Here is a 23,305-nt window from a genome sequence, read left to right as displayed (position 1 = left end):
TTCCACCTCGCCACATGGCACACACCTCCTTGGTCTTGACCGGACGTGATCCAGCCTCCTCCTGGCTGCCCGAGCCTCGGACACTTCATGGCAGCGTCCCAGCTCAAGGATGCGGGGCAACGTGGTGCCCGGCTCTCTTAGCACTTGCCGTATCAGCTTGCCGGAGGAGCATGCCTGGATGAGCATTGTTCGTATCATGTCCTCTGCATCGCCCCATGCACATGCCAGCGACAGGCGCCTGAGGCGGCCATAAAAAGTGTCCAGGGTCTCATCTTCCTTCTGGGTCTCATTTGGGCAGAAAATGAGCCTGGAGGGCTGTCTTTGCCGCCGCATAGGTGCCATCCGCTGGTTGTAGCGACTCGAAGATCTCCTGCACCGCCGGTCCTGCCCAATACAGCATGGTCGCCAACATGCTGTCATCGTCAGTCACTGTTGTGGCCCTGAAATACATGTCGAGGCAGTCCACCCACCTTTTCCATCTGGGCCCCAGGCTGGATGGTGGGCCTGAGACATCGAACTCAAGAATAGGCTGTAAAGCCGCTGGGGCTCGTGCTTGGGCCATGACAGGAGGTGGTGGTTGAACAAACGGTTGTGCCGCTGGTGGCGCCGGAGGTAGTGGAGCCTGAACTCCTGCTAGGGCCTGAGGAGGCTGCTGTTGAACTGTTGGCTGCCCACCGTCCTGAGGAGGCTGCTGTTGATCAGCTGGCTGCCCACCGTCTTGATCACCAGGCCCGTTCATGGGCTTGAGCGCACAGGCACCCCCAGCGTGGATCTTGGGGGCCGCAACTCACTCCCACCACCACAGCACAGTGCAGTGCAAAGTCCAACCTGGCAGTGAAGAAGATGATGGCAGATAATCCACCCCCACAGAGAGTCTCATGCACAGACACAGAAGCTAGACATGATGATGAAGAGGATGAAGAATATGGAAGTCCCCAGCTGCAGCAGCTTGTTATGATGATGAAGAGGATGAGCAGTACTGCTGCAGCAGTACCATTAAGCCAAGGAGATTCTGGGCTAAGCAGGCCCAGCCATTTCAGCCCTTCCCCTCGCTTTTCCTCGACGTAGGAAGCCCAAAAATCAACAAAAATCTGAAATTCGGGCATGGATGTGCAGGTGCAACTGCCTGCTAACAGATTATCCAAAAATCTGGCCTAGATGCCTCTCACCGTGCAAACCGGAGCACAGTGAGTGTCCACGGCCGAAATCCAAGATGGCCACCTGCCTACGGCATGAAACAAAAACCTCAACAATCTCTGCTTCAAGACGAAAAATTGACGTGACTTTCACCGCCGGGCCCAGGCATTCCACTGACCTCGTCGCCACTGTTGTGGGTGTCCCATGACCCCCACTTGCGATGCCCGTAAGCCCCCAAGCACAACAGACTCACACGGAGATGTCCGCTCTGCTCGGGCTTCCCGGTCGCACTAACGCGGCCGGGAACGCCTCCTTTATTTATGCTGCACGCGGCAGTGTGCAAAGTCACGCCGCCACGTGCGCGTCCCCTAAAGGGGCAGCGCCACACTGTGTAGTTTTTTTTTTTTTTAAATCGTGTTTTGGTTAAAGAATCCGTTCACATCCATTAAAAAGAACAAAGAGAACAAAGGAAAATTGAGAAAAAAAATGCACTTGCCGTGCAGTTAGCAGATAACGTGTGCTCCTGCTTATGAATACTGGTGAACTGGCCCTTCCAAAGCCTGCACCGGATTGTCATTCAAACTCTACCTCAAAGTGTGTGACAAGTGTCGGAAGCGGCTTCGGCTGAGCTTCAGTGAACAGTAAGCAAATACCTTTAATTACTATGACGTTTTGTTAATGTATTACTTGCGGAGTACCAGCTTGCGTGATGATCTGCGGGCTATTGAAACGGATTACGTTTGTGATCCCGAGAAGGGAACGGAAAGCCCAGTTCAGCAGTTGGGCGACCTTCGTGTTCATCTAATTTGCCTATTACTCCCATGCCACATTGTCGCCAATCATCTCACTTTCCATCTAGCTCTGTTATTGACCCTGCAAACATCCAGATTACATCACCTGCTCCAAACGATTGCACTTTGTCATCAACATTGATGAAAAGAAAAATCACTAAAGGCTGCAGCGTCCGTTTGGGAGAGTTGTGTATTGCCGACGCATCATTAACCTGTTTGGTTAACTTTGAAGGTAATAATAATCCATGCATGCTTCGTCCAGTCCCCGTGCAGCAGGTTATCCAAACACAATCTATGTATTCCGTGAGTGACCTCACGATGAGTGCAATTTCTGTGACACCAGCAATATTTGATACACAAGAACGGATGGAGTAGGGCCAAGTGATCGTGAATTATAGCATCAATTTAGGAAATCTGAGCCAGCACAGCCAAAGAGGGTTGCAAATGAGGCTACTCTTATTGCTTTACATTTTGTTTTAAACTCACTAGTTAAAGGGCAGGGGAACGTATGCTATACAGCATTCTGCAAAATTCGGACAAGAGCTTCTAGAGGTAGATAAATGCGAAAAAATAATCCCCAAATTGAATTACAGGAAAATCCAATTCCTGAGGATGACTGGATAGGTTACATTTTCCAATTATATTCCCCTAGTGCTGAATCCAGCTCATATGTAAGGAAGGGCGATGCATGGGATTTCAATTGTATGGATATTGAAAGGATAATCCGCAGTGCTAGTCAGTCCAGAGCTCCGGGGCCAAACTGTCTTTGTAATGGGATTCTTAAACTGGACCCCACGTTTTGGGCTTCTCTTCTATACAAGGTGTTTAAATCGATCTGAAACCAGCAGAACTTTCCCTCAACTTGGTATATAGCCATAACAACAATTCTTAAAAAGGACAAATGCAACCCGCTTAATTACAGGCTGATAGCTCTCCAAGACACAGACGCAAAAATATTTGAATTTCTTGTACTGGTTGAGCTTTCCGCCTGGGCGTCCCATGCTGGAGTTCTAAAACCGAATCAAGTTGGGTTTAGATAGGGCATTGGGACTAACAGAGAAGGTCTTACTATAGACTATTTACAGCAGACCACCTAGCAAAAGCGCACCTGTGAAATCTATGTTGCATCCATTTATTTAACAATGGCTTTTGACAAAATTCAGAGAATGCTGCTGTGGTCCAAATTAAAGAAATGGTGTTTTCCGATCCAACTTACTGACAATTGTGATTCATTTGCATTCACACACAAATTTCAGAGTGAAACTTAGTCAGCAAGGTAATACAACCATACCCATTGCTACGTGTAACGGATTGCGCAAGGGTTGTGTCCTGGCGCCACTCTAATCTGTACTTATCAGATAATGGGGAAGAACTCGCTGACTCAGTCTTTGTCTCTTCTTCTGTGTTTGGTTACAAATTGTTTTGGCTCTCTTAAGCGAAAGACACCTGCTTCTGGATTGCTGCAAAATGGGAATTTTACACCTCTTGGAGGCTTTTTGACAGTATGCAGCTAAAAATGTTTAAATAATAATTCCCATAAAATCATAAATATTGGGGCTTAATGCTGGCCGTAGAAAGGTCAGTGCAAGTTGGAGACTAAACTCACAGATTATAGAAGACGTCCGTAATATAAAATATTTGGGTTTGAACATATATGGTAAAAAGATGAAGATGCAATTAATTGAACATATAACGGCAAAACGTATGCTTTGCCAAATGAAGTCTCTTCATAGTCGCTATGAATAGTTCTCCATCAAATCATTAGTGACATTTTATGAATCCAAAGTGATTCCGGTAATTTATTACAGACTAGAAGTGCATCACCAGCTGAATGAGTACAATTATGATTATACTGAAGGCCTTTTGTGGAAAGACACTCTGGGTCTTGCTAAAGCTGTACCAATGACTATTATAAGACATGAGATGGTTATGGTTTCCTTAAATACGAAAGGCGTTTGGGAAGAAAATCCAACTTGGTTTGAACTTCTACCTACCGCCACCAAACCCAATCTATTGTAAAGATGGGTAGAAATAAGGCACGGGTTGAGAATTCTTTTGTTCAATCCTCTAGGATACCTTTAAATAATATTTCATGCGGTATGGAAGATGCTGCAAATAACACTCTGCTGGTGAAAAATAAATGATGGCAGAATGATTGGGTTCAAACGTGATAAATTAAATTGTTATTAAGGATATAAAGATCTAAATATGAGTAATCGGAAATTGGGGTTTACATTCACCTTGAAAGTTTGCTCGAACCATTCAGCGCTTCCGTTTAAATATTTTGCCAACTACGGAAAATATGTTTGCATGGAAGATCTGAGCGGCCCCAATTGCTGTTACTTCAATCTACAGTCTGAATCTTTAAGACACTTACTGCTTGATTAACCAAAACTAGCTATCTGAGAAATGGCACTTTTGGCAATGGGAAATTTAATTCAACCCAAAAGAATTTCTATGGAAGCAATTTGATTTAGATCATTGTTCTAGATCCTTAGTAATTGCTTTATATTGCAATCTGAAGCAGTTGGGTTTTTTGTAAATTGAATTCTTTCTTATGTTGTTTTATGATGAATTGATCTTATTAGAAATGGTGAATATTGTTATGCATGTATGGTTTTGTTTTTTGTTGTGTTAAGGTCTATTCATTTAGGCTATATGACACAAACCAAACACAAAATAATAAGGATTCAAGGTGAGACCACAGTAATATGCAGATTTACTTTACGGATATTAAGAACAGGAAATATACTATTGAATGTAACCCTGTGGCCTCACAACCACATAACTCTCCCCCTTCACTTGTGTGGCAATACTGTGGATTTACTTGCTTCGGTTCTGTATGGTACTCACCATGTTCCTTTCACTCACTCTGGTGGGGAAAAGGTGCATGTTAAACTCCAATACGAAGTACAGAGGAGTATAACCAAGCTCAGTGAACCGCTCAAATCCGTGAAATGCTCCCGATTTTCCACTGCCACAAAAGATGACAAAATCTGAAACATTTCACAGGATCAAAGTCTGCAAAAATAATATTGTCTTGCCGATCTTGTTAAACATGGTAATTTATTATTTGTCATGAGGGTTTCAGAGTTCCCAAGCGAGGGAGGTGTATAGCATCTCAGTACACAGCCATGACATCATCTGTGGACTCCTTCAATGGAACGTGGCACAGTGTAGAAACAAACTACCTGCGAGCTGGTGGTGTTCTCACTATTCCACTAGGCTGCAAGGCTGAGCTGGGAGATGCATATAATGTTGGTGGAGAGAGAATGTATGAAACCTTGCACGCACCTTCATTATTACAATTTGGAGACAAGGTTGCTCAGCCTGAGTTCACCACTTTTAGAGACGTCTGCCAGGACAACTGTTAATAAAATCTAATTAACAGGAGGAAGAGTAGGGCAAATCCATGTAACTAAACAGTCACAGTGAATAACTACTGTATTCAATGCAGACTAACTGCTTCTATATTTATGCTATATTGTCATGCATATTTTAATGTTTCAATAAATATAGTAATCTCACTTTGTGATCTTTGTGATGAATATGGCAATGTCATCACTTCTTTCCCTGGGGGAGGTGACGCTCAGAGAGATAGTGTGGCATCGCCAGGTTAAGGCACATAACTCCCTTTCCCTTTTAGGGAATTTCCCTCTCTATGCCAAGCCGTTATGGCTTATTGTAAAAGTTCCCTACCATTATCCTTAAAACCTGTTAAAGACCTCTTCCAGTATCATGCAGACAGAAAACGCAGAAAAGAACAACATTCCCCTACTTATCAAAATACTGAGACGAGGCGGCTAAAGGGATTAATGCAGATACACAATGCTGATAACTGTAGAATGTGCTACAGTAGTCACAAGTGCTTGACAGGTGCCGGGAGATTTAAAAAGCAGAATCTGAATGAAGTAGAGAGAAGCTACTTGGGCGACCCGCGTTCGCTTGAGGATGAAGGATGGACTGGTGAGCCGCTGTGGAGAAGTCCATGGGGCCGACCGGCTCAAAGCAGAAGGAGGAAGGCTGCGATAACCCAAGTGCCCCGCTGAGACCATGTCAGACAGAAGGCAAGTCTGGTCAGCGGCCGTGGGCAACGGAGAAGAGTGCCTCAGCCCCAGGAACACAGAGAGAGGCTTAGACACAAGGCAGGAACCACAAAGGATGCGTAGGCCGGTGAGGGACGACAGTGGACCCGCAAGCTGGAGGCCGAGCACCGAGACGCCAGCCCTGGTTTACCATGAGTGACCTAAGGAGTGCTTCAGAAAGCCGGTGAGTCATGGAGAGAAAGAGGGAGACACCGGGGCGCCTCCGCAATGAAACCAAAGGACACTAATGGAGAATTGAATGAAAGGAAAAGCAAAGCCTGAGAGGTTAAAGGAGGGAGAAAGAAAAAACCCTCACCTCGTGAACTTTTGCAAAGCTGTGAGAGTTACAAGTCTGGGACCCGTAACCAAGGGGAGCAAAGATCAAGACAGGTTAAAAGGGGGAGAAAGGAAAACCCTCACCTCGTAAACATTTGCAATTACATAAACCAGCAAGTGTGTATAAAGTAAAACATGTTAAAAGCCCTTACAGGAGAGTATACCAGGCAAAGCACAAGTCTATGAGTACACATTAAGCACAAGTCTGCAAGTTTGTGTGTGTGCGAAGTGCAGCAGGTTAAAAGATCTGGCAGGAGAGTATACCAGGCCAAAGCAGACATCTAAAGAAGTCCTGGCACAGGAGTATGCCAGGTAAAACTCGAGCTGCAGAGCAAAGAAGGATTGAAGCGGAAAACACCAGGTTTTATGTACAGCTGTAATTGACATCTAAAACTGTGTGGGAAAACAAGGTGTTTTGTTATTTACTAAGAAACCTCCAAGGAAGTGCTGTGGCTATTGGATTGTGAGAAGCACTGAACAGAAACATCGGGAGGGGCGCCATTCCCAGGAACTGTGAACCTTATAAATTGGAAACTTTTGTGTTGGAGAACCTTAATATTTTCTTTGACCTTGAACATTTGTGCACCTTTCAAGAATAACGAAATTATCCCTTTATACATTAGAGTTACTTTAGAATATGAGGGGAAGGATAGGATTTCGGACACAGGACAGTTTTGCTTTGGACCTCTTGACATTGGACAGGCCCTTAGTTGTGTTTGAGGTAGGAAAATACCTCTTAGAAGTAGGGACGGGACAGTGAGGCATTTTCCAAACCCTTAGAATTTGACAAAAGTCTATAATCACAAATATGACTTCTCTGTGTCCGTCTTTCATTCCTGGCTCTTCACATCTTAAAGAGCAGCAGATGTTCTGAAGGGTTTGCAGTTTTGTTTCCCCTTCACACTGTTAAGATGCAAATAGTTGCTTTGCATACTCTATATTAGAAGAAATAGGTCGCCTTACTTGGGCACCGAATGCGCTCCGCAGTAAGTAGAAGAAACGCAGATGTCCACTTCACGTCGAGCACGTTCAATCACTCTCAGCATCTTCAGCTCAGTGTCCAGGTGTAAACCGTATCCACTTTTGCATTCCACCAAGGTGGTCCCTGCCCTGAGCATACGCAGCAGGCGGTGCTTGAAGCTGCTGAAGAGCTCCTCCTCCGATGCGTTCTGGGTGCGTTCAACAGTAAAATGGATTCCTCCTCCAGCCTGGTGAATGTCCATGTATGTGGCACCTGCAAGCTGAGGCAGAAAACATGGTCCATGAGTTCAGAACTATTTTAAGGTTAAGCAGACGACTACAACTTGCCAATTATCTACAGCGTTGTACAGGAAAACTGCTGGTTAATGCTAAGCAATGGCATAACACAAAATGGGAGAATGAGGCCGGCAAAGTATGACAAGGTGCCCTTTATACTTCTGTCCCCCAGTGACATGCATCGACATATGGCTAAAGCAGTGCCTCTGATTAGGAAGGCTTCCTTGCACCACTGGGCCCAAAGGGTTGCTGGTATGCCCTCTTCACAACAGCAGCAAAACCAATAGTTCAGAGGGGTATCGGAGTGGGAAGAAGACCTGTACAGATTCCCTATTGCATGCCTCCAACACTCAATATTGCAAATACACTGGTGGGTCGGTTTGCAGAATCTAGGCTTTTTGTGCGTCTGAAAGTGAGGAAATGCATAATTGCATTCACAAGGTTAATGTCTAATCACAATTCACTTTTGGGTAACCTGCCTAAAAGTAGGTCATGGCCTGCTTAGAGATATGGCATGGAAATTAAGAGGGCAAGCCCCATTTCTTTGTCATGGTGCGCACCCAAACAGCCAGGACCTGCCCCAGTGAGGAATACTATTGGCACACAATCTTTTCCCATTCTTCAGCTGTAGCTCTACAAATGCAAGTGGGTGAATAAAAGTTATGAGCACTGATGAGATCTGGTCTGTCCTGGTTTGAAGAAAAAATAAAGGGCGCCTGGCGGAGTCCTGATATGCCCAGGAGGGTACACATATTGATAACAAAAATAATCAGGATGCGAGATCCTCACAACAATCCACAGTTTTTGGACATATTTATTTCAATCTCAAAAACCAGTGTCTTAAATTATTACAAACTTTCGCTAAGCACGAAAGCGATAACGGACAGATTTCAATATAAACACATAGGGAAGTGCAGTTGTGCACCCTCATCAGGATGTGCAGGATGAGTACCCTAGTGACAAGCACATGAGAGTATAGGCAGTTGGTGACACAAGTAACTCAGATAAGTGCTGGCCGAGGCTGTTCTTCAACCCGGGTGTGGTTTAAACAAAAACAGTGTACACAACACAAAATTAGAAACATACAACAAAGGGTATTTTCACAGTTGTTCCACAAGTGATCAACACAGTTGTGTTTCGGCCACAATGGCTTGGTAGAAGCTTGTAGTTGAGGTGGCCTTCATCAGGAGAGACTAGTTGGGAGAGTCTGTCCGTGGGTAAGATCTGTGGGAGGGAGGAGAACTATGAGGATCTCAAAAGGTACATATTCACTTAGGGGTTACTAAATAACAGCTCATTGGTGCTAGAGAAATATACTGGTGGTGTATGGGAAAGCGCAGCTTACCGTCCAACCGGAGTGAGGCGGTATGCTGTCAGCCGATCTAGATGTGATCCTAGGTCTGGTGGCGTCAAAAGATTCACCAGTGGGTGTGGATCGGCCGTGCCGGGAAAACCGGATTCAGACGGCGCTGGGCTTATGATTAGCCATTGATCTAAAGAGGGGGAAAAACAAATATATACCCCTATCAGAGCAAAATGGTGACGAGAGGCACAGTTCATGAAACAAAACGTGTCAAAAGTGCAACAGTCTTGTAATATGCAGGAGTCATAAGGCTCTGGGGCCGGCCGGGACATGGCTTACCTGATTCGCATTCTTTGAGTTCTTGCTGAGTTCACGGCAGCGCTGATAATGGCTGCCTGCCGTGAATCAGCAGATATGACTGAAAGGGTGGGCACGCCCCCTATGTGCTGGGCCAATCCCAGTGGGGGTTTGTGGGGGACTCGTAAAGGTGTTGTATGCATACTATGCTAGGCTTCTAGGTGCTGTCACTCAACGGGAGCCATCCCGTGTTTGGGGTGTATGCATCCAGTGTGGAGTAGAACAAAGAAACTACACTGGGATGTATTGTGGGAAAGGTAGTCCCTGAAAAATGCACGGGTGATAGGTGAAAGAGGCGAGCAAGCCCGCTTGTCAGGGGCTCATGTGAATCATCATGACAGTGTGGTCACGTGAGGTGGGAGGGGGACACTAATACCACAATCAGTGACTTTGGGTTTTTATGTATCTATACGCATGTCATTCTGGGAGAAAAAACACTGAAGCAAACTGAACATGCACGTGTCTGTTTCTTACACAAGTATATTCACGTCCATATTTTGCAGCAACAGTAGAACACACACAGATTCTTGCTGCACAAGTGTGTGAACAAATCGAACGCATAAAAACATTTTTTGTTGCATTTTTTCTATACATTTGTGAAAACAAAACCAACCTATTGTTGGCAAGAAACCAAAGTATGGTGTGCGGTTGGTAAAAAGGAGGTATTAGGGTCCCACGCCCGGGGTACTAGTCATGGTTCTAGGTATGGGGTGACGGGATAAGAGTGGCATCTGTATGCAGGATAAAATACTCCCCAATGGCTCTATAGGGCCCCAAGTCTGGGGGAGGTAGGTGGCTGGCAGGGATGAGAAAAAACCTTGTACGAGAGTGGGGACTAGTCCCAGAAGTGTTTCCACTCTACTGTAATATTGAGTTCATTCTTTAAAGTATCCAGTCTGTGGACCCACTTCTGCTCTAGTCTGGTGAGAGCGAGATTGATATCTCCTCCTCGTTTATGCGGTGTTAGTTGCTGGAGGACGGTCCATGTAAACTGTTCATGTGTGTGTCCTTTTTTGGCGAAGTGCTCAACCAAAGGCTTGTCTTGAACTGAGTTTTTGAGGCAGGATCTATGCTCATTAATCCTCTGTTTCACTGGCCTAATTGTTTTGCCAATGTATATGAGATCACATGGGCATCTGATGACATGAATGACGTACTTGCTCTCGCAGTTCGTGTGATTTCTCATTGTCCATTTGAAGTTTTTATGGCTGAAAGTTTTGCTGGTCTTGGTGTATATACAGGCTACGCAGTGGCCGCAGCTGTAATGTCCAATGACCGGTGGTAGGTTCCATAGCGTGGGTTCTGTTTTTGCTGGTTCAAGGAAGGTGTGCACTAAGGTGTCCCTGAGGTTTTTATTTTTCTTGAAGGCGAAAAGTGGTTTTTTGGAGAGACTCCCTTCATTCTTAACGAGATGCCAGTGTTTGTTGATGGTGGTCTTGATAAGATTACTCACATGGTTAAATGTGGTCACACAGACTGTACTGTCTGTCGGATCTTTGATCTTGGTGGTGAGGCAGATGGTGTGGTCCGTGTTGGCAGCTCTTTTCTTAGCGGATTTTATGGACTTCTTGGGGTATCCTCTTTCAGCAAGACGTGTTTGTAGCTGTGAGACATGTTCGAACTTGTCTCTCTCGGTGCAGTTCCTGCGTATACGAAGGAATTGTCCATAGGGCAGGTTGTATTTAAGACCCTGGGGGTGGTAACTTGTAAAATGCAGTAGGCTGTTCCTATCCGTGGGTTTGCGGAAAAGTTCGGTTTTTAGCTGCTTTCCAGAACGATAGATATGTAGGTCTAAGAAATGAATGGCCTGGAAATCCCATTTGATGGTGAAATTGATGTGTGCGTTCTGTTGGTTAAGCCACGAGTGAAATGCTGTCAAGGCTTCTTTGCTTCCTTCCCAAATCAGAAGGACATCGTCAATGTACCGCCGCCAGATTTTGATGTGATCTCTGTACGTGTTGTTTCATGGTATATGCGGTCGTCTTCATATTGGGCCATATATAGATTGGCCACATCTGGTGCGAACGTTGCGCCCATGCTCACGCCTTTGACAGCATATCCCCTCACTCCGGTTGGACGGTAAGCTGCGCTTTCCCATACACCACCGGTGTATTTCTCTAGCACCAATGAGCTGTTATTTCGTAACCCCTAAGTGAATATGTACCTTTTGAGATCCTCATAGTTCTCCTCCGTCCCACAGATCTTACCCACGGACAGACTCTCCGAACTAGTCTCTCCTGATGAAGGCCACCACAACTACAAGCTTCTACCAAGCCATTGTGGCCGAAACACAACTGTGTCGATCACTTGTGGCACAACTGTGAAAATACCCTTTGTTGTATGTTTCTAATTTCGTGTTGTGTACACTGTTTTTGTTTAAACCACACCCTGGTTGAAGAACAGCCTCGGGCAGCACTTATCTGAGTTACTTGTGTCACCAACTGCCTATACTCTCATCTGCTTGTCACTAGGGTACTCATCCTCCACATCCTGATGAGGGTGCACAACTGCACTTCCCTATGTTTTTATATTGAAATCTGTCCGTTTTCGCTTTCGTGCTTAGCGAAAGTTTGTAATAATTTAAGACACTGGTTTTTGAGATTGAAATAAATATACCCAAAAACTGTGGATTGTTGTGAGGATCTTGCATCCTGATTATTTTTGTTATCAATATATGTACCCTACTGGGCATATCAGGACTCCGCCAGGCGCCCTTTATTTTTTCTGCTAGTCAGTACAACCCGTGGTTGTAGGGCCATTTTTTTCGATTGGAGTATACACTAACACCCATACTCCTACACCCACCAACGATGGATAAAGTAAATATTGTGTCCTACACAGATGAATACTTTCAAAAATTGTTAGGCACTACATCAGCCTTCGGTTCAGAAGGAGGAGCAATAGCACAAGGCTCCAATAAAGATGACTTAGACCTCATACATCAAAAAAAGAAGAAACTCATTCGCACTGAGATGCATGGCACCTTCATGCTTGAATATTTAAAGGCCGGAGTTATACCTGAGGGACTACAAGTCAAGAACATCCCCCGTGTCTTTATGGACAATCCCAAGTTCAAGATCAACTTCAGTGGGGTTGGCAACAAATGCAGCAGAGATTGGGTCATCCTCATAATCGACACAGCGGAAGAGGAATGCAAAAAGCAGGGCGAAGAACTAGCTGAGCTTGAGAAAAAATTCAGCAAGGATACCGCCATGACAGAAGCAAAAAACAAACTAGAGAAACTTGAAGAGGAAGTGGCTAAGTTTAAACAGATAACTGTAGACCGAAAAGTGCAGAAATTCAGGAAAGATCTTGCACAATACACCGAAGAAAAAACTTACCCTTATCTAAAAGAAATGTACTATAGCAACCTTCAACAACAACAGAAAACTAACTACAATAGACGGAACCGCATAGTCAATTTCTCTGGTAGCTCTGGATCATCGAGCGGGGGCCCCCTAAACCCCCAGGTGGAAACAAGTCTGCAGGACCTCCTCCCCAACACCCTTTTTTTCAAAGGGGAGGCCAACGGGGCAGACCAAGAAGGCGACCACAGCAGGCGGGCCAGTACATGCAGACACGCCAGTGGTATTCCAATCAACCTTGACTACCATCCCTATCTTCAATCTATCATCTAGAATTTTGAACAATCCAGAACAAACCCTCCTACAGAGAGGTTTTTCTTTCGTCCCTGCCACCAAAGCAGACATTTTCAAGACTGAGGCAGAACTCAAGAAATTCTTTCGCACCTTAAGACTGAAATATTTCTTCGAAATATACTTACCTGAAAAAAGAGATTTGGAAAATATCATCCCACAGGACCCAGAGGCACCACGTGAGAACACCAGTGGCCTCAAACCAAAATCGGCCTTCATGCCGCCCGCACACACCATCCCGGATGAATTCGATACTTTCGAAAAAATAGTAACCCAAACTGTGACCACCAGCCTCACACGCAAAAACTTCTACCAAGAAAATCTGAGTAAAGAAGAATGAGCAGCACTTAACACACTGAACATGGACAGATCGATCGCAATCAAGCCAGCTGACAAAGGCGGTGGGATTGTCATCATGAATACTACAGAATATAACAACGAATGCCTGCGATTGCTAGCAGACACCAACTCCTACAAAAAACTCCATGGAGATCCTACCCAAAGGCTACAAGACAAGATTAGCAGTCTAACCAAGCACGCAGAAGACCAAGGGTGGATTTGCGAGGATGAGCACAGGTTTCTCAAGAAAATACGCCCAAGGATACCAGCCTTCTATATCCTTCCCAAGATCCACAAGCATGCCACTAGACCACCAGGGCGGCCTATCGTCTCCGCTTGTGACTCCCTACTGGAACCTTTGTCCCTCTACACGGACCATTTTTTGAAACCATTTGTGGGCCAAATAAAGTCTTACATTAAGGACAGCACAGAAACAATCAAAATTCTACAAACAGTTGATTTGACACCTAACTCCATCCTAGTCACCATGGATGTCGAGGCCTTATACACCTCTATTCCACAAAGCAAAGGATTAACAGCACTCGCAAAATGCCTAAACAAAAGAACAGACGTTACTTCAACACCCACCAACTTCATTCTTGAATGTATCCGCCTGGCTATGTCAGAAAACTTCTTCCTGTTTGAAAAGCAAATATATCAGCAAGTCAAATGCGTGAGTATGGGCGCAACGTTCGCACCAGATGTGGCCAATCTATATATGGCCCAATATGAAGACGACCACATATACCATGAAAACAACCCGTACAGAGATCACATCAAAATCTGGTTGCGGTACATTGACGATGTCCTTCTGATTTGGGAAGGAAGCAAAGAAGCCTTGACAGCATTTCACTCGTGGCTTAACCAACGGAACGCACACATCAATTTCACCATCGAATGGAATTTCCAGGCCATTAATTTCTTAGACCTACATATCTATCGTTCTGGAAACCAGCTAAAAACCAAACTTTTCCACAAACCCACGGATAGGAACAGCCTACTGCATTTTACAAGTTACCACCCCCAGGGTCTTAAATACAACCTGCCCCATGGACAAATCCTTTGTATACTCAGGAACTGCACCGAGAGAGACAAGTTCGAACAACATGCCTCACAGCTACAAACACGTCTTGCTGAAAGAGGATACCCCAAGAAGTCCATAAAATCCGCTAAGAAAAGAGCTGCCAACACGGACCGCACCATCTGCCTCACCACCAAGATCAAAGATCCGACAGACAGAACAGTCTGTGTGACCACATTTAACCCTGTGAGTAATCTTATCAAGACCACCATCAATAAACACTGGCATCTCGTTAAGAATGAAGGGAGTCTCTCCAAAAAAACACATTTTCACCTTCAAGAAAAATAAAAACCTCAGGGACACCTTAGTGCACACCCTCCTTGAACCAGCAAAAACAGAACCCACGCTATGGAACCTACCACCGGTCATTTGACATTACAGCTGCGGCCACTGCATAGCCTGTAGATACACCAAGACCAGCAAAACTTTCAGCCACAAAAACTTCAAATGGACAATGAGAAATCACACGAACTGCGAGAGCAAGTACGTCATTTATGTCATCAGATGCCCATGTGATCTCATATACATTGGCAAAACAATAAGGCCCGTGAAACAGAGGATTAATGAGCATAGATCCTGCCTCAATAACTCAGTTCAAGACAAGCCTTTGGTTGAGCACTTCGCCAAAAAAGGACACACACATGAACAGTGTACATGGACCGTCCTCCAGAAACTAACACCGCATAAACGAGGAGGAGATATCAATCTCGCTCTCACCAGACTAGAGCAGAAGTGGGTCCATAGACTGGATACTGTAAAGAATGGACTCAATATCACAGTAGAGTGGAAACACTTCTGGGACGAGTCCCCACTCTCGTACAAGGTTTTTTTCTCATCCCTGCCAGCCACCTACCTCCCCCAGACTTGGGGCCCTATAGAGCCATTGGGGAGTATTTTATCCTGCATACAGATGCCACTCTTATCCCATCACCCCATACCTAGAACCATGACTAGTACCCAGAGTGTGGGACCCTAATACCTGCTTTTTACCAACCGCACACCATACTTTGGTTTCTTGCCAACAATAGGTTTGTTTTGTGTTCACAAATGTATAGAAAAAATACAACAAAAATGTTTTTATGTGTTTGATTTGTTCACACACTTGTGCAGCAAGAATCTGCGTTTGTTCTACTGTTGCTGCAAAATATGGACGTCAATATACTTGTGTAAGAAACAGACACGTGCATGTTCAGTTTGCTTCAGTGTTTTTTCTCCCAGAATGACATGCCTATAGATACATAAAAACCCAAAGTCACTGATTGTGTTATTATTGTCCCCCTCCCACCTCAAGTGACCACACTGTCATGATGATTCACACGAGCACCTGACAAGCGGGCTTGCTCGCCTCTCTCACCTATCACCCGTGCTTTTTTCAGGGACTACCTTTCCCACAATACATCCCAGTGTAGTTTCTTTGTTCTACTCCACACTGGATGCATACACCCCAAACACGGGATGGCTCCCGTTGAGTGACAGCACCTAGAAGCCTATCATAGTATGCATACGACACCTTTACGAGTCCCCCACACACCCCCACTGGGATTGGCCCAGCACATAGGGGGCGTGTCCACCCTTTCAGTCATATCTGCTGATTCACGGCAGGCAGCCATTTCCAGCGCCGCCGTGAACTCAGCAAGAACTCAAAGAATGCGAATCAGGCAAGCCATGTCCCGGCCGGCCCCAGAGCCTTATGACTCCTGCATATTACAAGACTGTTGCACTTTTGACACGTCTTGTTTCATGAACTGTGCCTCTCGTCACCATTTTGCTCTGATAGGGGTATATATTTGTGTTTCCCCCTCTTTAGATCAATGGCTAATCATAAGCCCAGCGCCGTCTGAATCCGGTTTTCCCGGCACGGCCGATCCACACCCACTGGTGAATCTTTTCACACCACCAGACCTAGGATCACATCTAGGTCGGCTGACAGCATACCGCCTCACTCCGGTTGGACGGTAAGCTGCGCTTTCCCATACACCACTGGTGTATTTCTCTAGCACCAATGAGTTTTTATTTAGTAACCCCTAAGTGAATATGTACCTTTTGAGATCCTCATAGTTCTCCTCCCTCCCACAGATCTTACCCACGGACAGACTCTCCCAACTAGTCTCTCCTGATGAAGGCCACCACAACTACAAGCTTCTACCAAGCCATTGTGGCCGAAACACAACTGTGTCAATCACTTGTAGCACAACTGTGAAAATACCCTTTCTTGTAGGTTTCTAATTCGTGTTGTGTACACTGTTTTTGTTTAAACCACACCCGGGTTGAACAACAGCCTCGGGCAGCACTTATCTGAGTTACTTGTGTCACCAACTGCCTATACTCTCATGTGCTTGTCACTAGGGTACTCATCCTGCACATCCTGATGAGGGTGCACAACTGCACTTCCCTATGTTTTTATATTGAAATCTGTCCGTTATCACTTTCGTGCTTAGCGGAAGTTTGTAATAATTTAAGACACGGTTTTTCAGATTGAAATAAATATGTCCAAAAACTGTGGATTGTTGTGAGGATCTCGCAACCTGATTATTTAAGTTATCAATATATGTCCTGGTTTGAAGACAATTCAGCCCCATTTTCCATGGTTGCATTTCCCTTTGTGACTTTACAAATGGGAGACTCTCTCTATTAACCCTGTGAGAGTAAACCGGATGCCAAACATATTGTGACTGCGCCACTCCCTAACAAATCCATACTGTCGATGACTGACGGAGAATGAGACTGGCAGTGTGGGCTGGGTTTAGCCGGGGGACCCATGAGATCATACTCGGACCAGGCGAAAGGTGTAGTGAGGGGGTTAGAGATGGGGATGTATGCTGAGATGAGAGCATCCAAGGTGTTTCCGGCTGAGTGTGTCGGACCGGAGGGAAGAATGGGGAGGGAAACAGTCACAAAGGTTGCAAGAGTCCAGAGGCCGCATCAGGGATAGTCAAGGTGAATATTTAAGTCTCAGCGGAGGAGAAGTTTGGAGGTGTAGGCCAGGAGAGAAAAAGGTGAGGTCAGACCACTTGGAGGAAGAGGGAGACCGGACCAGGGTGCCTGTAGATGGTGGCAGGAGTCAGTGAGAGGATAGGACACCAAGCCTGCAGTCGAGGCTTTCGAAGGAGGAGCAGGATCGAGTGGGTATGATAGTAGCAGCGACCCACTTAGGAAAGATCAAAGCCAATCTGCCCTTGGACCGGTTAGGCCTGGGCTTAGAGAGGATCTTGTAGCCTTCCAGGAGGAGTGTGTCAAAACTCACGACAGAGCTGGCTGTGAACCACATTTTGGTGAGAGCGAGGACGTCAAGATCGAGGTCTTCAAGGGGGTGGCAGATGTCAGAGGAGTGATTAAAGACAGAGCGAGAATTGAGGGTAGCTAAATGGAGCTGGTTGCCACTTTTGAAAGTCTTCCCAGAAGGGGTAAAGGAATGTTGTACACCCGCCGGTGGTGGCAGAGGGGCCAGAGGGGTGCCAGAAGGAAGAGTGGCAGAAAAATGGAGGAAGTTGATGAGAGATGGAAAATGCCTATCAAGGAGGAGGAGGTTGTGTTGAGAGCCCTGGACCATGACAGTGCCATTCTATTAGGCATTAATGACGGCCGAGCGGATGGGAAATATGCCAGGAGTACTTTGAAGAGGAAGTGCCAAGCACCATCCACACTCCAGCCACCCCCTTCGTAATGGAAGGTACGTTCACGCCAAAAAATGTGACGTGTGAAGAACAGATAAACCAGCAGAGAGCCGCAGTCGGGCCCTGCCCAGTGCCTATCAGAGTAACAGCACTTATTGAGGTACCCATTGAGAAAACCATATCTACAGGCAAGACAAAATGACGTTTGTCAGAATGGAATACCCGAAGAAGCAAAGAAGATACTAAAGGAAGACGAATGGCGACGTCCTAATAAATCGGACTGACGCACATATAGAAGATATAATAACCTAAGAATACTGACAAAGAGATTAAATACCATGGATAAGTGACATCTTGAGCCTAAGGTGAAACAGTTGATGTCGAGATGCAGAAACGTATGCCATATGCACGATGAAGATATTCAGTTAGTTTAAACGTGTACAGATGCAAGAAACCGCAAGAAGCAAAAAAATCGTGAAGCTTGCTTATGCTTAGTAGTAAAATAGATTGCGGCAAGCGCCAACTACACATATATATATATATCTCAAAAGCACTTTATAGATGAGTAAAAATCCACTACGCACATGAGCAGAATTGAACAAAGGTTACTAGAAGGTCTCAAGAGGAGAGTGTTGCAGCAAACAAATCGAGAATTAAGACAGAGAGAAACCCAGCTGAAGGTAAGCATACCAAGAAGCCAAGGTCGTATCGGGCTGGAAAAGGCCAACACTGGATACAATTAAAAGAGAAAAAGAACAGAGTATCCTGTTCAGAAAGGTCAAGATAAGCCGCAGATGGTAGAAGACTGGCAGAATTAAATCAAATACACGAAAATACATGAAGAAGAGGTTGATTTCACGGTGTCCAAATCCCGTGACAAGGCAGGCAGGAAGGGATGAGACTCACACCTATGCATGGATCCCTGCCATACCCATACTCCTTAAACTTTCTCAGACCAAGAAGCAGACTCGAGGCCAAACTACAAAGCAGTAATTGACACATGACCACTGAGGTGATGATTGACTGTAACATAATTGGAGGGAAGCTGGGGTGCAGACTAACTCCCTGCACCTGGCTGGTTGTTCTGCATGCTGCTGGACGTAAGTGGAAAAGTATAATCATAGTGGACCGTGTAATCTAGGGTCCTATAGTAACTAAAACCAATGAGACGTCTTACTTTTAGTGACGTTTACAGTGGCCATTTTGAAGGAAGGGCTTAGTTGCCCCACCTGACATTGCTTATCCAATCCCCTCTCCCTGTTACCACATACAGTTATAGTACCAATGTCAAAGTTACCTTCCTATAACCAATCAAGTTGCACGTTAGGTTTTTAAGATTGCGCGTCAGTGATGACGAGTTTTTGATATAAATAGTGTGTTTTTTCTGAAATGCAGAGGAGTTTAAGTGAGAAGGAAGATCGAGCGGTTGCTGATGTTCATTGAACTTCCCGTTTTTTGTACTTGTCATTAAACAGACTCCCTTTGCTAAACTATTGAGTTGTCATAGTTATTTGGTGCAAGAGTACAAATCTGCATCCCCATCTATCTCGAGGGTGCTGCTACTCATCTTAAAGGGCTGTTTGGAGACCCCCAGTGAAATGGGCCGGCTGGGGTCCATCCAGTTCAACTTCCCAACAGGTTCCACCATTAATGGTTGAGGAAGAGAAAGGGGAGAGCACTGAGGCCATATGGGGAATCCAAAGGTCCTGAGAGGGAACGACAAAGAGGATGTCAGTGACAGTCTGCCTGGAAGAAGCGTTGACATAGGTGTGAGCGATGGGCAGGCCTGGTTTGGAAAGCAGGAGATCGTTCTTGAACTTTTTCCTTCCAAATATCGAAAGAGAGATAGGATATGTGATAGAGTAGCAGTGAGAGAAGATAGGGGAGATTGAAATCACCATGGCGGGAGAGCGTGGAGAGATGAAGGGCAGGGGAGACAGGGAAGGAGAAACTGCAATGTACAACACCCAACGTCAACACATAAGCAATGCAACCATCTAGATTCAAGTGTGCAGGATAAGGGAAAAAGACTAAGCTCAAAACACAGCAGACGATGCAATATACCAATTAGAGCATCTTGGATAGAGGGAAAAGGCCTAGATGTGAACTGCCTCCGAAATGCAAAAACAACTAGAATCGAGTTTCCTGGATAGAGGGAAAAGGCCTGGGTGGTTTCAACATACATCAGAAAAAGCAACAAAAAAATACAGAATCTGGCTTCCTTTATAGGACCTATGTGCCCGATATGGCAACATACAATTGTGGGCAACGTGCAGCAGACTATAAGCATTTTGGTAAAAGGAGTAATAAGAGAGGTGGGACAGTTTAATAGGGAGAAGTAATGGCTGTTCCCCCTACCCGCACCTTGCTTACCTTGTCAGTTGCTGCTGGTTGACAGCTGCACTGCAGGCTCCACCGGCAAACACTGGCAAATAATCTGGAGCTGTTACTGCAGAAGCTGCCCTTTGCCTCAGGGTTTGCACGGCCCAGGGGGTGCCCTGGAGGGTCCACTACGTAGGGCAGCTATACCAAATTGTGCAATGGTGGCAGGGTGGGAGGATGGGAAGAGGGAAGAATCCACAGGCTCACAAGCCATGATGCAGTGTTACCAAGTGAAATTAAATGCAACTTTCAATGCGACCAACCATTAAAATAAGGCACAAGATGTTATCAGGCACAAAGTTTGCAGCTCAAAAAACAATGAACCGAGCATCGGCGAGGAGTACACCCTCAGCATGAGCCTCGGTAGGGCAGCGAGACCAATTGGGCAACAGGGGCGGGTCGGTGGGAGGGAATCAAGAGGGAAGAATCCACAGGCTCACAAGCCACAATTACGGCATTACCAAGTAAAAAAATATGCAACTTTCAATGCGGACAGCTATTACATATGTAATATGACATTTGTATAGCGCTTAATGCCATTGGTATGGCCTCAGAGCACTGTAGGTGAACACCCTTGGAGGACCGAAGTCCAAGGTATAAGGAGAATTTTTGAATGTGTATGTGCGCATTTTAACCAGTACGAAGGTAGGTAGGTAGGGATGGCTAAGTTCCTGCTAGCCACCCATAGGGATCTGGCTGGTGGATGGGTGCTGCGATAGGCTGTCGGGAGAGTATGTGAGTCAAGGACACCGATTATGAGCCCAGCTTAACCGATTTTGTTCTTGGGACTCAGCTGCATTCTAGTGGCAGAGGTGATGTGCTTTACAAGTTTGAGTAGTGGATAGTTGCAGATGTATGTGGGTGGGTGGCCGAGCCGAGCCCCAGGAGGGATACAGCTATCTTCCAGTGAGATGGCGTGAGATACGTACCAATCGAGTCCTGGCTGATATGTAGTTGCGATGAGGGAATGCAGATCGTATCATGCTGATCGTCAAAATTCTGTGTGTGCTCAGTACGGCCTTGTTGTCTCCTGATGTGACTCGATGCCCCCACCTACCTGTCAGGGGGTGGTAGATTCACCCTTGAGGTGGACTAGGTCAGTCAAGATGCAGAAGGGAAGAGCCAGGTCTTGAGTGCCTTCCGGAAAGGCGAGGTAATCCTCTATTCAGGTCGATTTGGTGAGGGGATGGCAAAGAGCTGTGCTTGATCTCCGGTTTCAGTTGGGCATGTAGGGAATGCGCTTGTGCTGTAGGTGTTCTGGGTCCGTGTTGTGTAGAGCACGGTGGGTAATGCACATAGCCTTAAAAGGTGGACCGTCTCCCGATCAGTAGCTAGTGAAGAACACAGAGGGAGCCTTGCTGCAATGTTTTGAACCTGTTGTAGTTTTCTAAGTTGCAAAACATGGGGCGCTCAAGTATTGTAAGGCCCTATACATAGTCTTGGCTAGAGCAGATGGTGGCAGGGATTGCAGTGACTGTGTGGGAAGGTCAGGAAGGGGAAGATACAGAGAATGAGTAGGTGTAGATAGCAGGATATTGACACAGAACTGATGTAATGTGATTTGTGTCCGATTTGAATCCATGGCGCATCCAAAGTTCTTTACTGTGTTGGAGGTAGAGGGCCTAGAGAGGGCAACCAGGGGATGGGTTCGGGGCTAAGAGGGCAGCAGTTATAATTTCAGATGTTCCAGGGTTGAGAAGGAGGTGGTTAGCTGTCATCCAGTGGTCGATTTCTGTGAGCATGAAGCAAGATCGAGAGGGTGTGGGAGGGTTCCTTTGGGATCTTGAAGATGATTTGGGTGCCATCTGCGTAAATGTAGCAAGACAGGCCATGTGAGGGGTGATAGCAGGGATGGGGCTCAGGTAGAAGTTAAAGAGTAGGGGTGAGAGAGACGCCCTGTGGTACTCTGTTGGTGACAGGGCACACAGTTGAAAAGAAGAAATGCAAGTGTATTATTTGAGATCTATTGGAAAGTAAGGAGATCCACTTCAAAGCTGTTTCCCTGATGCCGAGGGAGAGGAGTCAGTCCGTGAGGGCGCAGTTGTCAATGGTGTCGCAGGCTGCTGAGAGGTCGAGAAGGATTAGTGCGGCACAAACCTTCGAGTCTGAGGTTTTTTTGAGATCATCACAGATGGAGACTAGGCACATTCAGTTCCTCATCAGTTGAAGCCAGATTGGGCGGTGTCGCAGAGGAGGCTAGACTCTGTGAAAAGGCATAGCTGGGTGTAGGCAGCTCGGTCAATTAGTATGGCTATGAAACGGTTGTTAGAGATAGGGGGGAGTCAAAGTTTTTTTTTTGGAGCAGGGGTTTGCTGTGAAAGTGCCTGAAGTGAAGGATGCATTCATGATCTATCTTGCGATGCTGCCGGTGCAAGTTCAGGAAAGGATTTATTTTAGAAAAGAAGGGGGGCAAGGATCTCTAGGGGACGGATGCTAGCTAGTAGCTTTAGAAATTCACGGTGGGAGATAGGAGAGAAGGAAGAGAAGAGCGGGCGGCAGGTGGATCTGAGAGGCTGTAAGTGGATGCAAGGGAGTTGGTGGGATCAATGCTATTTTTGAGTTTATGGTGAGGTTTCTCTCCAGGGCTATGTGGTGGAAGTGATCCGAGAGAGAGTCAGAGAGTGCTTGGGTGTGGGAGGGGAGGAGGTCGTAAAAAGAGGGGCCTTGAATTCGGAGATGATCTTGAGGAGTTTCCTACAGATGTTAGGGGCATTGGTGATTCTATTCCAGAAAAAGGTTTTTTTGGCCTTGCAAATTTCTGCGCTGTATGCTTTGATGTGCTTGGCGTAAGATGTTTAATTCTGTGGTGAGGGGTCTGCCCGCCATCTGTATTCTAGGATGTGGTTTCGGGATTTGAGGGCTGGGGTGAACCATCTGGGCGAGGGGCCTTGTCTGCTGGGGAAAGGTCTGATATGGGTGAGAGGGATAAGAGCTTCAGAGAGCCATTGGTCAAAATGGCAGATGGAG

The 23,305-nt window shown here is 45.9% G+C and overlaps 1 protein-coding gene across 1 annotated transcript in view; it reads right to left on the bottom strand.

Annotated features, from left to right (window-relative positions):
* AMDHD1 (amidohydrolase domain containing 1) overlaps positions 1-23,305 on the bottom strand; it is a 426,527-nt gene that overhangs the window by 253,574 nt on the left and 149,648 nt on the right. The window contains exon 4 of the mRNA XM_069629827.1: positions 7,313-7,590. Coding sequence (XP_069485928.1) covers positions 7,313-7,590 — 278 coding nt within the window. The remainder of the gene's footprint in view (positions 1-7,312; positions 7,591-23,305) is intronic.

Source organism: Ambystoma mexicanum, chromosome 12, assembly GCF_040938575.1.
Source record: "Ambystoma mexicanum isolate Mex_15411 chromosome 12, UKY_AmexF1_1, whole genome shotgun sequence".
NCBI classification, from domain to species: Eukaryota; Metazoa; Chordata; class Amphibia; order Caudata; family Ambystomatidae; genus Ambystoma; species Ambystoma mexicanum.
Note: the sequence above shows the minus strand (reverse complement) of the source record. Positions and strands in the feature narration are given on the sequence as shown.